This window comes from Colletotrichum lupini, chromosome 8 (assembly GCF_023278565.1).
Source record: "Colletotrichum lupini chromosome 8, complete sequence".
In the NCBI taxonomy this organism is placed as follows: Eukaryota; Fungi; Ascomycota; class Sordariomycetes; order Glomerellales; family Glomerellaceae; genus Colletotrichum; species Colletotrichum lupini.
Window position 1 is genome coordinate 4300160 of NC_064681.1, and position 15496 is coordinate 4315655.

Here is a 15496-nt window from a genome sequence, read left to right on the forward strand (position 1 = left end):
GCACCTGTAATTGGTCAATGTGTGTGGTGGTGTGTAGGTGATGGACCATGAAAGGTCATTGTTTGATGAATTGGCTTTCGCATGCAATGGAATTGTTGCCATAAGTGTAGCTCTTATACACCCAGGAGGCCTCAATATCGTCACAATTTGATGAGAGCTGAAGTCAAATGATGTTGCGTCCCATTCTATTTAGTTGAGAGATACATTTGGTCGTGAAGTGTCGGCTCCCAGTTCGGCTCAAGACTCAGGAGGGCCAGTGCGATGCCACGCCAGCTCTGATCTCGATCGCTGAATCACGTTGAGGACAACGCAGAAATGGAGCTCAGTTACGTGCTAGCTAGCCTCGTGGTCTGGGTTGATGGGGGCACGTTGGGCAGAGAAGGTTTGCGATATATCAAATTAAGGAAAACAAAAACAACACGGAGAAAAACATACGCAGACTCACTCACATGTTTGACCCATCCTAGCCATCAAGACATGACGTCATGCTATTTCGTGCTTTTTGTGTCTATTTCGATGCTTGGCTGTTGAAGCCACAATGTGGCTTGAGTCCTCGTATCCCTCGTTGAAATCTACGCTTCAACCACGCTTCAACCACGGAGGCCAATACTACTCAAATGGACTCTTGTGGCCGGCAGTATCCGACATCATCCTTCAATTTGACAACTTGTCCTCCCGTTCCGAATCCGGCGCGAGTCCTGAAACTGCCCAAATGCATCACAATACCGGCCATTTCCAGCGTATTCATGCGGCCAAGCGGTTTGCTAGACGCCGGGCTCCACGCCAGTGGTAGTGATGGAGCGACGCTCAGAACTCTCAATACCCCTTCGCTGCCGGGCGCATGAATGATGCTCGTTTCTAACAGGGAACGCCTGTCCACCAAAACCGACTCCGTCGCCAACGCACACCACGTCGATTTCTCTCGACGACCAAAGCACCGGAGCCCAAGATGGGTCCTTTTCTTCCATGCCCCCAATGACCAAGTTGTCGTGGCACAACATCAGATGCAGGAACACGGAAACCCTTGGATGAAGCCCCCCGAAAACTCTCGCCCGAGGCAAGGAGGATGCTGTCGATATTTGACAGCTGTCACCAGGTTGCCCGGCGACAAGGCGAAAATGCCCACAAGACAGAGTTGTCTAGTTCTGTTCCCTAATCCCCTCTTCGATGGCGGTGCCATTTCGCGATGACCGGTTGCTGGGCTGCGGCCCCGTCGAGAAGTCTTGACTCGGCCATGGCACCCTCGCATCGCCCCTAGTTGACATCGCCATCTGCACCACAGTATATCGATGTCATGCGTTGTGAGGCGGACGGGGTCCACCTCAGCAAGTCCAGGTACATCGGATGGGAGTCCGCCGCGATGTCTCACCAATCACGGAACGGAGGGACGCGGAAGCACAGAGCATTTCCTCTCAATATCGGGTCGGGGGTTCGGCCGACTAAGGGGGGACAAGGCCAGGCCCTGGACGAAAGCACTTGCATGATCGCTGGTAGGAACATCACACAGGGCCGAGTTTTCCTGCCTTGTCGCTTGGCTGGAACTGTATCGTCTGCTTGTTGTCCTTTGGTGGTCGAGTTGAGGGGTGGGTGGTATATATCGTAAACTGGCTGGCCACCCCGCAAGAGCCGAGGATGTTTCGAACGTTCAGTTCAACGTCAGAGTAAAGTCAAATTTACAAAACTTCACGATACTTGCTTTCCCACGCAAGATTCCCGGGACTGTCCAAATCCCACACACAAACGATTAATCACAACACCTTTACTCATCATCCTGTCGCAGAGGGCGCCGACTCTCTTTCGAACCCCCGATTCGATGACAGCCAAGATGGACGTTGCCACGCTCGTGGCGCAGATGAACGAGGCCCTCGCGTCGATCCACTCGACGATTGAGGGTCTGTCAACATTTGCAGCAGAGAGCGACACAAAGCTCGACGAGCTCGAGCAGAAGCGTGACATGACGCTCGCGGAGCTGAAAGCAGCCTACGAAAAAGAGCGAGAAGAGCTCGCGGCCGCGCACCAGAAGGAGCTCGAAGACATTGTCGAGCAAAGGCGAAAAGAAGACGAAGAGCGGGAGGCCCGTCGCCGGCGGGAAGATGAGGAGCTCGCGGCCCGCAAGGCCAAGGAGGACGAAGAGAAGCAAGGCACTTTTGATACCACTACCCGTAATGTCGAAGACGAAATGGACGACCTCATGGACAGCATTGAGGAAGAGACGGCCAAGACGATTTCTGAGGGCGAAGCAAAGTTGGCAGAACTCGAGGCGAAGAGAACGGTAAGCAGGACTGATGAATCTTCCCGAACCCTGGCAGCATCATCTGACATTACTTGCGTTCCAGGAACTCAATCGCATGATCGAGGAGCAGATGAAGGCCGCGGTGCCTCCCGTCCCGACGCGAAAACGCGCGAGAACAGGGCGGCGATCCGGCGCCGTACTATCCGCGGAACCGTCTCCGTTACCTCCGCCCGAAACCCCAGCCCAGCCGGCTGCAGGGGGCAAGAGCGTAGACGAGGAGAAGCCCGCCGAGAACGGCGCGGCGCCCGAAGAGAAGGCCGAGGATACCGCTCCCGAGCCGCCGGCCGATGCCCCGGTCGAGGAAGACAAGACTCCCGAAGGTGATAACTCCCAGCCACAACCCGAAGAACCTGTGGCTGAAAAGAGCTTGGAGGAGGCCACTAGCACCGAGGAGGCACAGCCTGCCAAGGAGGAGACGGCACCAGCCCCCGAAGCTGAAGCTGAAGCTGAGGCTGAGGCCGAGGCCGAGGCCGAGAAGGCTCCTGAGGACGAGCCTGTCGCAGAGGCGGCCGCACCAGAAGAGGCTCCCGAGCCCGCGCCCACGGAAAATGAGAAGGAGGCTGCTGAGAGCGCAGCTGTTCCCGAGGACAGCCAAGTGAGCGCCCCGGCTGATAACGGGGAAGCTTCTGCAGAGGCTCCTGCTGAAGCCCAAGATGCCGCTGCCGACGACGAGAAGCATGATACGGTCGAGGTCAGGGGCTTGGCTGTAGAGACCCCGGAAACAGCGCCTGTCGAGGAGGCTTCTGCTGCTGAGGAGCCTACTACCGAAGAGCCAGCAACAGAAGAGCCTGCGGCAACCGAGGAGCCTGCGACAGCAGATCAAGGCGATGATACCCCTCCACCGGAAGAGCCTGCGGAGGAGCCTTTGACCGAAGAAGCTCCGGCTGCTGAAGAAAGTCCTGCCCCAGAAGAAGCTCTCATCGCCGAGGATGCTCCCGCCGCTGATGAGCCAGGAACAGAGCAGCTTGCTGTGGACGAGACTCCTGTTGAAGATACTCCAGCGGAGGACAAGGAGATTCCCGACGATGCGGCTGTGAAGGAAGACACTGTTGCGGATGAGGCGCCTGCTGTTGAAGAGACACCTGCTGCTGAAGACGCCCCCGCTATCGTCAACGCTCCCGCAGAAGACACTCCCGCCACGTCAGAAGAGCCCGCCGAAGAGCCATCTACCGAAGAGCCAACCACAGAGGACCCTGCAGTGGAAGAGACCCCCGCCGAAGACAGTCCGGCTGAGGACAAGAAAGCTTCCGAAGAGGCGGCTGGGGAGGAAGACACTGTCGCAGCTGAGGCTCCCGCCGCCGAAGAGTCAGCAGCAGAAGCTGCTTCAACTGAGGAGGCTCCGATAGATGAAGTCCCGACAGAAGCAACTCCGGTGGAAGAAACCCAGGCAGAGGAAGCCCCGGTAGAAGAAGCTTCGGCAGAAGAACCCACAGTGGAAGAGGCTGCAGCTACTAGGGATCTGGCAGCTGAGGAGCCTCCTGTGGATGAACTACCTCAAGATGATGCACCCGCTGTCGAGAAGGCTTCGACGGAGGAAACCCTAGCTGCAGAAGCAACCTCACAGGGACCAGCTGCCGACGAGGAGGCCCCGGCCGTAGAGGATTCAGCCGAGGAACCTCCAAAGGAAGATGTCGCCGCTGACGAGGCCCCCTCCGAAGAACTTCTTAATGAGGAAGCGTCCGATGTAGTCCAAGCAGCGCCGGACGCCCCGGAAGATGATGCATCCAAGGAGGTGCCTATCGCCCAGGATGCATCCGCTGAAGAGCCAATCGCTGAAGCAGCTGCGCCAGGTGCCGAACCTGAGGACCCTTCACCGGCGGAGGAACCCAAGGCATCCGAAGACAGTATCTCTGCGAAGGAACCTGCGGCAACTGAGGCCGATGTTCCCAGCCAAGACGACGCGTCTGCCGAGCCCGTTGAGCCCGCTGACGAAGCGATCAAGAATCCTGAGGAGGAGACGACACTTGTTGAAGCTGCTTCTCACGAGTCAGCACCTGACGCAAGTGAAGATGCGGCTGAGCCAGAAGAAGTCGTGGCAAAGGATGCCCTAGTTGACGAAGCCACGCCTGAAACGAGCCCAGATAGTGCGGAAGATGATACCCCAAAGCAAGCAGGCGCAGAGGCTGAAGATACGGGTGCCAGCGAGGTTTCAGGGGAGAGATCATTGCCCGAGTTCTCGATGAAGGCTGTCGAGGATGACTCGGTCGCAGAGGAATCTCAGGCTCCAGACAGTAGCGACCCCGTCGAAGAGGAAGCTGCACCCAAGGCGGACCAGGCCGAGGAAGATGCGTCTCCGGAGGTCGATTCTAAGGCTGTTGAAGTAGAGCCAAGTCAAGAAGAGCCCACATCTCAGGAGGAGGATGCGCCGCCTCAAGCTGAGACGGCGACTCCTGATGAAGATCCAGCCGCCGAGGAGCCAGCTCAAGGTGAAGCCGTCTCACCAGAGGACGCTGGTTCTGTGGAGGCTGCGACCACATCAGCAGAAGATGGAGCGGCCGAAACTGCAGAACCGAGTGAGGAACCACCCGAGGTTGCACCTGTGACCGAGGACGCGAAGGAACTGGAAACTCCTGTTGATGCAGCACCTGAAGAACAAGAAGAAGCTCATGCTCAGGATGAGGCAGCTGCTGCAGACATCGGAGCAACAGACGGTACCTCTGCTGAAGACGAGACTTCTACCAATGAGAAGGCTACCCTTGAAGAAGAGGCACCGGCGGCGGATGCTACTCCCAGCCATGATAAGGTTCCTGGTTCAGAGGAAATTGGGTCTGAGCAGAAACCAACTCTCGAAGAGACTCCTGTCGATGAGGCTTCAACTGAAGCAATGCCCGTCGAAGAAGCGGATTCAGCAGAAGACAAGCCCGAGCCAGAAGCTGACGCACCTGCTCCGGAGCAAGCTGCCGACGAGGTGACGACCAATACAGCGACTGTCCAACCGGTAGTTGACGAGCAGGTTGTCGAGGAGAACCCTGTTGAGGCAGCTGCCGTGGATGACTCCGAGGTCGCCCAGGATGTGACTCCCACCGAGGCAGCGGATGAGCCTACCGATTCAGATCATGCCGTGCCCGAGGTAGCTACCGCTGAAGATCAGCCAGTCGCCGAGTCTGAGGAGCCTGCAGCTCAAGATACCATAACTGTTCACGATGAAGCTACAGTTGAAGAAGACAAAGAAATTGCCCGCGCCTCTCCGGAAGACGAGCCTATCAAGGACAATCTTGCAGCCGAGGAGGATGCACCTGCTGAAGAGCCAAGCACCGAAGCACCGGCCACTGCGGACGTCGAGGTCCATGATGCCAACGAGGATCAAGCCGAAGAAACCGCCCCAGTCACGGATTCAGATACAGTGGCAGCCAAGGAAATCGACGAACCTGTGGTATCCCCCACAGATGACGCTGTTGAAGCTCAGCCCGACCCTGAAGAGACACAAGCCGAAGTCAGTGAAGCACCCCCGACAACCCAAGAGGAGGAAGAGCCTGAGCCAACCACTGCCAGCAAAGATCTTGACGATGGAAATTCCGAACACCGGGACGCTTCTGATCCGCCAGAAGAACAACTCGCTGGTGGTGTCGTTGACGCAGCTGAGGACGATTCCACTGCTGGACCTTCTGACCCCACCACCGACGCCCCTGCCGACTCTGACTTGACGGAGGCTGTTGCTCCTGATGAAGTTGCGGCGCAAGCTGCTGACTCCGAGAGTCACGTTGAGGATGAGAAGGTTGAGGTTCACTCAACTCCAGCTGAGCATGGCTCAAAGGAAGACACTCCTGCAGCCCCTGAAGCCTCTCCAGATGATTCTGTCGCTATCGAGGCACATGACTCTGTTGCTGGCGATGTCTCTGCCGATGCCGAAGAACCCCAGTCTTCTGCTGTTGATGATGACAAGGAGGAGTTCGAACACGCCGAGGTTACTCTGCCGTCGGCGGAGGAGGCAGCTCCTCAAGCGGATAGCCCCGAACCTGTTGAAGAAGAGGCAGCGGCGACGGCAAGCGACGAAGCACCCACTGCAGGTGTATCGAACGAGCATGGCTCTGTGGAAGAGGACTCAGCCATTTCGGGCGACCCCAAACCAGATGAGCAAGACAAGGATCTCGAGGACTCGCAAGTCGTCGATAGCCAAACAGATGTCGCTCCAGAGACAGTCCGCGGAGATGAAGGTGAAGTAGGCGTTCACGAGCGTAGCGTCTCTCCTGGGGAGCCCGAATCACCGCCGGCTGAAGTTCATGATGTCAGTCAACCCGGAGACTACCATGGGCACAACGACGATGACCACGACGCTGATGCGGCAATGAAGGCTTCACCTGGTCATGGATTCGACGTGGAAAATGATATCACTCAGCATGACTCCGATCATGGCGAATTCGAAATTGTCGAGACGCCTCACGATGAGGCTGGCGCCAATGAGGCTGATCAGTCTCGTGGGCCCGACCTCTCCGTGATCACTGAACACACTGAGCCTGCTGCATCCGCAGCCGGCGACACCTCTGGCTTAGCTGCAAAGACCGACGCAGATTTCCATCTCGAGTCTCTCAGCCGGAATGTCTCTGAAGCCCCGGACGCAGCTATCGAGAGTTCTTATATGACTGAGCCCACGGGCATGGTTACGGACGATAGCCACGTTCAAGATCAACGACAAGAGAGCTCTACGCCTGGTGCTACGTTCTATGACGGCCACTTTGGAGTCAGACAGGTTCACTTCAACGAAGAGGAAGATGACGGCGATTCTTCTCCAGTTCTCAGTGTCAGAGACGAGGACAGCGATGCCGATGAGCCTGCAGAGACCTCTTACAACCCGTTCACCAGGGCCAGAGCTGGTTCCACAGCCCACGCGCAGCCGACGTTCCATTCGCAAGACATACCGTACAATCCTTTTGCATTGCAGACGGTCGTCGAGGAAGAGCCTCCCCGGGAGACTACCAACCCGTTCGCAAGGAGCCCAAGCAGAGAGCCTCAGGAGGACTCGACCAACCCGTTTGCACGCAGCACGCCCACTGGTGCAGATTTCCTGCGGTCCGCGAGCGCTCTAAGTAACCATCAGCCTTCTTCTCCCGAAGAGACATTCGCTCGATCTCCTAGTGCTCAAGGACTCCGCCGTGATAGCGTGAGCTCCAGTAATCCCTTTGCTAGAAGTACGACTCCAATCGATCGTAGCTTTTCACCAGCCCTGAGCACTCCTGGGCGACAACGCGCACCAAGCAACCCGTTCGCTAGGAGCACGACACCGCAGCAGAGCTACCCACTGGCAGAAGAAAGCGACTCCGAGGATGAGGAGGCCATGATGGCGGCAGAGTCCACGTACAAGAACCTTTTCCCTGTCAATCAATCACCCGAAGTTGCCAATGACGGCTTCGCCTCCGCAGCCCAGTCAATCGAGCGCCGGCAGCCCACGCCGCAGGTCCCCGAGTCAATGTACAACAATCCCTTCGCCCGAAGCACTGCGTCTGACCAGAGCTTCCTGCCCACCGCGAGCACTTTGGGACAAGCTCAGCCTGATGCCTCTTACAACCCATTCGGCGCCAGGAGTAGCACTGTCGGTGGTGACGTTGATGAGTCCATGTTCGACCAAGGCTATCCTTCCGCCGTTGGAGGACACGACGTCGTGGGTCAAGGGATGATGGATCCTTCTCAGCAGTTTGTTCAAGAGAACAGCCCTTTGTCGGCCAAGCACCTTGCTCCAGCCACTCTGGATAGCATCCAAGAGCGATACAACAGTGAACTAGAGGATATGGATTCCGACTCTGAGGAGCCAGAAAGTCTGACCACCTCCCAGCAGTTGCCAGCTTCGCAACAGCGAGCTCCTCCTCCTCTGCCAAGCATCGCAGAACGTTCCCGTCAAGGGCTCGACGACTCTTCTGAAGAAGAGGGGGACTGGGATGCTCGTGCTCCTCAGCCCAGCCAGATCAATACTTTGTTGACATCTTCCCCGTACAGATCAAGCCCCCCTCCCCCTCCGCGTGTCACTAGCTCACAGGGCCACTATGCGCAAGAAGTTGAAGACTCATCTGAGGATGACGGCGACATCTTCCACGCGCAATCTCCAGCACGGCTGAATCCCCTCACATCATCGCAATACAGGGCAACCCCGCCACCTCCTCCACCACCGCGCGCGCCAAGTTCACAGGGTCACTACGGTCAGCAACAACTAGAAGACTCATCGGAAGAGGAGCAAGCCAACTGGGATGACGCCTTCGAGCCCATACAGCCCAGCACATTCCCGACCTCGCAGTTCGGATCTACTCCCCCGCGTCCACCTCCGATTCCACCACCCCGTGCCCCCAGTTCCCTGTCACAGAGCCGCTACAACATTGAAGACTCAGACGAGGAAGATCAAGGTGTCTTGCCCCCTGCTGCTGTCCAGTCCAATCTTCTGCCCAGTGCGCTCTCACCATCTGGTTATCGGGCGACTCCGCCGCCACCACCACCGCCGCGTGTCCCCAGCTCTCAAGGCTTCTATCATCAAGAGCAAGCGGACTCAAGTAAGGACGAACACCCCTTTAGCCACGACATTGCTCGACCTGGTCAGTTCCCCATTTCATCATCATCTCAGTTTAGGGCTACACCGCCCCCGCCCCCGCCTCCGCGGGTATCAAGCTCTCAGGGTCAATACCGCCAGGAGATTGAGGATACCAGTGACAGACAGAACGAGGATGCTTGGGATTCGAATGCCGCTCGGCCCGGTCAGATGCCAAATCTATCGACGTCGCAGTTCAGGGCGACCCCGCCGCCGCCTCCGCCTCCGCGCACATCCAGCGCACTGGGTCGTTACCGTCATGAACTCGAAGATTCCGACAGCGAGGAGAATGAGGAGGCATGGGAAGCTAATCGATATGGCCAGACAACGAGCATGATGGGAGAAAGCAACCTGATGGGGACCAACCAGATGGGAGTCGACCCGACGAGATCAGCAAGCCCGCTGGGCGCGAGTCCGATGAGAGCCGTCAGCCCACTGCAAGCGACGAGCCCGTTGGCGGCGACCAACCCGATGAGGGCTTCCAGTCCCTTGGCCTCGACAAGTCCGTTGAGATCAGCCAGCCCGATGACGCGGAGCAACCCGATGGAGTCAGCTTTCAGGGACTCGGTGCCGGCAACAAGCAGTCAGGGCCTACAAAGTCATCAAAGAGAAGAAGGAGGGGAAGAAAGCGATGATTCATGGGAGAACATTGGGAAGCGCGGCGGTGATGAGATCAGCCCAGTCGACGAGAGGTTCAGCACCGCCATGCCGACACCACAGCTGCGCGTCGATAGCTACGAGCAGCAGTGGCCGAACGCGAGCAACGACCAGATTTCCACGGCATCGACATACCTCCAGCCAGCAGGACCAGGTGACTTTACGGATTCTGACTCACAAGAGTACGCCACTCCGTTGGCATCGGCCGGGTTCAGCGCGTCTTCACAGTATACGCAAGGGGCCATGGGCTCGCCCCGTCACCCGGATTCAATCGGCAACAAGGACATCTACGACCAGACTTACAACCGAGGAGGAGCAATGTCTCCGTATGCTCAAGCTCATGAGACTTCACTCGCCGACGAGCTTGCTCAGGATGACGACTCCGACGATGATAGCGAGTATGGCCACTCTGAAGCCCCAGCATTCCTCACCCAAATCGGCACTGCGCAGCAACTGCAGCAGCAGCAGCAGCAACAGTCATCAGACGAGCCTGTGTTAACGCAAGTCATCGACTCGTTCGGCAGCGATGAAGATGATGGCCCAAAGACTGCGGTCATGCAGCCGGCTGAGCACCCCACACAATATGCCTCTTCCCGTTTTGGAGCTTCAACTTGGCGGGATGAGCTTCGCTCGCCCACCATGTTCGGTGCTACAAGGCACAGCCGCTCTGGGTCTCTGTTGAGGGAGGAGGTGCAGAAATCACTTCACCGAGAAGCCTCTGCTGGTCTTTCTTCTCCTCTGCGGTCCGCTTACGAGCCTAATACCCAGGTTGAAGGTTCATATGGCGGACAGCAAGCTCAAATGCATGGCCAGGACGTTTATGGACAACAGTCAGCCGAGTATCACGCGCAAGACGCCCTTGCCCAGCAGCAATACGGTCAAGGTCAGTTTGGTCAAGACCAATTCGACGCCCAATCCTATGGACAAGCACAACTTCAGCCACAGTACGGACAAACAACTTCGTGGCAGCCCGAGGTGCAAGTCTCCGAGGTACAGGCGGAAGAGGAACATGAGCAGACAACTCCGCAGTTGGCACCACAGCAAAGTGAGCAAGCACCGGACATCAGCCCCTTAGCGTTGCGTCAGGAGGAGTCACCGGCGACACCCTCGGCGTCGTCGCAGTCTACACCCTCTCGTGGACTTGCGTTCAGCAGGCATAATCCTGACCGGCCACAGACACCGCCCACTATGCAAGCCGAAGCAGATTTTGATCCCGAGCTCATGGTCCCGCGCGATGTGACCAACATCCCCTGGCACGCTCGCAACGACTCGGTTCCTCACTCGATGCGAAGCCAGAGTACCCTCGACTCCGTGGCGTCGTCACCGATTCATTCGGCGTTGCACGCTGACAAGCACGAGCCGGTCATTCGGGACTCGTGGCCGGCTTCTGTTCACCACTTGACGAGGCCGCGCAACGACTCTTCTCTCACCGACCGCGAGGAATATGATCCGTTCAGAGATAGTGAGGAGGCGGCGAAGGCAGCTCGTGCACCATCCGGCTCCGTAGGCTCCAGTTCAGACAGCCCTCCGCGGAACGCGGCGGCTACGAACAACAACTCACCTGGAAGTCTGATCAGCAGAATGCGCGGCATCTTTGAGAACAACCAAACCAAGCAAGAGCCGGCCAGTCCAGTCCGATCACGGCCGGTGTCGGGTGTTTTTCACCCCGTCCGGCGCAGCAAGCCCGGGGGCGATGACGTCGAGGACCGTGGATACGATCGCAAAGCAGGATTTCTCAACGAAGCCGAAGACGAGGTTGACGAGCAGAGCGCACTCCTACGAAGCTCTGTTGGCGGGTTGGAGGCAAATTGACCACGCTCGGGCGGAGCGGGGCTCAGAGTCGTGAGGGTGAAGCGGGACGCCGAGTACAATGAGTGGGAAGAGGACGTGAACATGGAGGAGCCGGGCGACCGGCATCGTCCGAAGCGACGCAAGTACCGCAGAGACCCGAGCGGCTTGCGGGTCCCGGTCCCTTGGAACCCCGAAGAGAAGGAAAGAGGCGGCGTCCCCGTGGAGCCCTCTGGCGAGAGCGTTTTTCGTCTGGCGTGGTTGTTTGTAGAGGGGTGGAGGCAGAAGCTCCGGAAGGCCGGGGACATGGTTGAGAAGACGCGGTGGGAGTGGGAGCTTGACGGGACTGCTACTGTCTGTACGCATAGTCGCGCGTCGAGCTTGACGTTTGGTATGGTGATTGCGGACGCTCGTTTACGCGTGCCGGAGGAGTTGGGCATGAAGAAGAAGCAGAGAAAGTCGGTGCATTGGGCGTAGGATACACACACGATGGGAACACGATATTACGACTAATGGGTTACGGATATGGTTATGGACATGGCTTACGGGTATAGAGGATAATTGAATAATGATTCGACGTTTTGGACCATTCATCACTAGCCTGCTAAAGAAAATGACACTGTCGTGCGGCTTATGCTCTCTTGCTAACTCTACAACACAACTTGGCTGCTCTAAAGTGAGTACGAAACGCGATTGCACTAGGCTCAAGGACGCGACCAGGATGAACAAACGCCCTAACCGTTCCCGTAAAAGTCTTTGCCAAGGTCGCAACCGGCAGTTCAGAGTTGTCCTCGGACAATCTTAAACCCCCGCATTCTGCAGAACAAAATCAACAATGAGGGAGCGCATGAACACTGTGTGTGTAACTAAACAAACAACAAGTGGACAGCTCCGTTGACCCCGATTCTTCTCACATGCCACCTGCAATATTACCTAATCCACATCCTCGGTCGACTGACTAGCACAAGCACGTTCGTTCACTTCACTTACAGATGTTGAGCTGCTGTTGACCTCCCACCCATCAAGAGCATTCGTCCCCCACATAAGCTTGCCTTAGACAAGTGACTGGTTCCATTGAGAATGGGGAAAACCTAACCTTGATGAATTAGCATGCATGAAGGCCGAAGGGCAAAGGGGATTCTCTCCTGATGATAACGATAACGTTTCTCACTCTACACCTTTAACTCCAGCGAAGGCTGCAAGCAAGGTACACAACATGTCTCTACAGCACAATGACTCTTCTGTCATGGCCACCACTACGGGTTCCTCCCCTCCCTCTGCAGCGGCAGTCCGAACCTTCAAGCGTGCCGCTGTAGCGTGCAAGGCTTGCAACCTGCGCAAGGTGAGATGCACAGTCACCTTATCTGGCCCTCCCTGCGCCAACTGCTCTGTGGACGGGATTACATGCGAGGTCCTTAGTCGTAAACGACGTCGGTGAGTCTTCTGGTCACCGGTCTCTATAATTTGCTGCCGTACGGGGCCATGTTGGTGAGTTGTCCTAACGAAACAGCAACTCTGATCAACTCCCCATGAACCCATCCCCCGGAGGAGGTGGGGAGAACACGTTAATCATCATCCCACAAAGAGCACAACCCAGAAGACGGCTTGTGGAACCCCAGACCCCGGGGCCATCGTCGGGTACCCTAGAGAATGAGGAGGCCGTCGAGTCGAGGGACGACCGGGTCACATCCGCGCCGCCCGAAGATCACCGGCGCACCACACCCCAAGTCAACGGTGGCCCGAGGTCGTCGACGTCCCCACGCGCAGCCGAGACACGATCGGTTGGCGGTGGGCCATCCGCTCCAACCACTCGGCCTTACGATGCCGTGCGTGCTCTGCTTCCAGCCAAAGGTCACCGGCCACCGGATCCATCCGATGCCACTGAGGACAGCTCCGCGTATGCAGAGACGCTGGAAGGCGGTAAGAATCGCGAGGATGGCTGCGTTCCGTTCTACCCAGGTAAGCTGTCCTCTGTCTTGGTACCTTGATGCATCAAGCATAGCTTCGAGATGGGTTTCTCTTGACATTCATTCATCTAGGAGATCAACGTGGCCCGGCCTTCTTGATCGATATCTGTGAACCCAACAGGTCATCCAAAGACAACCATTTCCTAGTGCCAATGCCATCCATCAAGGCCCTCTCGCCAGAAGATGTCAATTATCTCAGGATGAAGGGCGCCTTCACGCTACCTCCGCCCCATATCCGCGAGGCGATGATCCGGTGCTACTTTCACTATGTGCACCCATTTGCACCGATCCTGGATGCGAGCGAGTTTATAACCGAGTATGAAAAGGGAAGAAAAAGCCTGTTGCTGCTCTGGAGCATGTTCATCGCGGCCGCGAGTGTAGGTCAACGACGCAAATGAGCTATCATTCATTGCTAGGCATAGCTGACATTTACCACAGTTTGTTGACGAAAATCTCCTGACGGAAGATTTCTTTCCCTCGCGAAAGGCTCTGAAACGAGCCATGTACCAGAGAGCAAAAGTCGGCTCCCCTTCCGGTGTTCCGCCACCGCAAACAGGAGCTAATCATATTGCAGGCTATGTACGATGCAGATTACGAGAAAGACAAGGTGACACTCATCCAGTCCGTCTTCCTAATGGGCCACTGGTACACCAGCACAGACGACAGAGCCGGGCCCTGGCACTGGAACGGCATCGCTATCAGCCTCTCTCACACGATCGGTCTTCACCGCCTGCACATGCCCGCGAACCAACAAGCGTCTCAAGGTACGAAGCCGTTCTGGAGACGTCTCTGGTGGTCTCTCTACTCGCGAGAGGTATGGCTTTCTCTGGGACTCGGCAGACCTATGCGGATAGCCCTTGATGACTTTGACACGTCTATGCCGACTGCGAGCGACGCTGACGTCCTGACGCCCGAGGTCAAGGGCCAACTTGGTCAGAAGTATCTTCCTGAAGAGATGCAGTTTCTGTTCGATACCTGGCTGGCTTTCATTGGCTTGAGTGTCACCCTTAGTAATGTTCTCGCAACGAATTATAGGGCCAAAGGGATGAAGCCGTCAAGGTTGGAGATTGTCACAAAAAGCGGGCCCACTCTATGTGGGCAGCATTAACCACATCCATATCTCGTGACAGAGATTGAGCAAAGCGAAAATCAGATTCGTGGTTTTCAGTATCGGGTGCCTGAAGCAGGAAGTCACAGTCGAGTTGTCGCATCTCATATCTACCAGTTCAAGCTATACTTTGAGTAAGTGCCCACCGAATCAATCCGCGAGATTGAACGAGGGCGAGCATCTAACACAAGTCAGAACATCCATAATCGTACTCTATCGGCCTTTCATACTCGATACCCCGAGAGAGATCCCGGCAGCAGACCAAGGAAGTTGGAGGACTTTTGCATGCCAAAAGACGAGGACTGCTGCGTCTAACGCAAGCGCAGCGATGAACTCCATGATAGCAGAAGACCTGATTCGACTCTGCCACACCATCACGTACGAACCCCGACCTCTGCAATGATATCCTGGTCCCAGGTTCACTAACCAGCTTTCCAGAGTCATTGCCCTCGTCCCGCCAATGCAAATCCACCTCTTCGAATCAACTTCGTCAAAACAAATGGCGCGCCAGATGGGAAGACACAACCTCGCCCTCTGTATGGTCGCCATGGACGAGATGCGCAAGTCCTACATCTCGGCCGATGCATCATATAAGCTCTTCGAAACGGCCATCAACAAGGTAGATAACGCGCCGCCTCACGAGCAGCATCAGCCATCTCCGGCTGCTGCTGCCTTGACGCCGGATACGAGCGCGTTCGCGAGCTGGCCTGATGGTTATGGACTGGGCACCGCGGGCATCATATCGGACATGTGGAGTCCACTACCGAATGCATACGCTGATAATGCCTCTATATCGGGGACCCAGTGAGTCTTTTTTATCTCGGGTTGAAAACTGTACATGTTCTGATTCTTTGGCAGTACCGATTCTTGGCTGGATATCCAGACTATGGACAGGCTATGGACGCTCGATGATTTCAGTCTGCCATGATTCAGTTCATTATCTCATTACAGGCGAACTTTTTACAATGTCAACCGTGAACACGAGCCGAAGTTGCACCATACCCACGATAAATGACACGTCCAGCATCAGCTCAGCCTCTCGGGCCAAGAACTTCTCGAACAGACCGAAACCTAGTTTCAAGCAGCTTCGAATGCCCTTGTCTGGCCCTCTCATCCCGCCGGCCAACGTCACCCAAGGCACTCGAAACGCACGACCGGCTTTCGGCCAGATTCAA

The 15496-nt window shown here is 56.6% G+C and overlaps 1 protein-coding gene across 1 annotated transcript; it reads left to right on the top strand.

Annotated features, from left to right (window-relative positions):
* Window positions 1-1813: 1813 nt before the first annotated feature.
* CLUP02_15759 (uncharacterized protein) lies at window positions 1814-15249 on the top strand (the record flags this gene model as incomplete). The annotated part of the gene is made up of 11 exons (XM_049294683.1): window positions 1814-2272; window positions 2337-11246; window positions 11313-11604; window positions 12356-12680; window positions 12757-13205; window positions 13286-13590; window positions 13652-13792; window positions 13836-14223; window positions 14344-14455; window positions 14760-15125; window positions 15180-15249. 11 exons carry the CDS (start codon window positions 1814-1816, stop codon window positions 15247-15249), a joined length of 11817 nt encoding a protein of 3938 aa, XP_049151830.1.
* Between the last annotated feature and the right edge of the window lie 247 nt (window positions 15250-15496).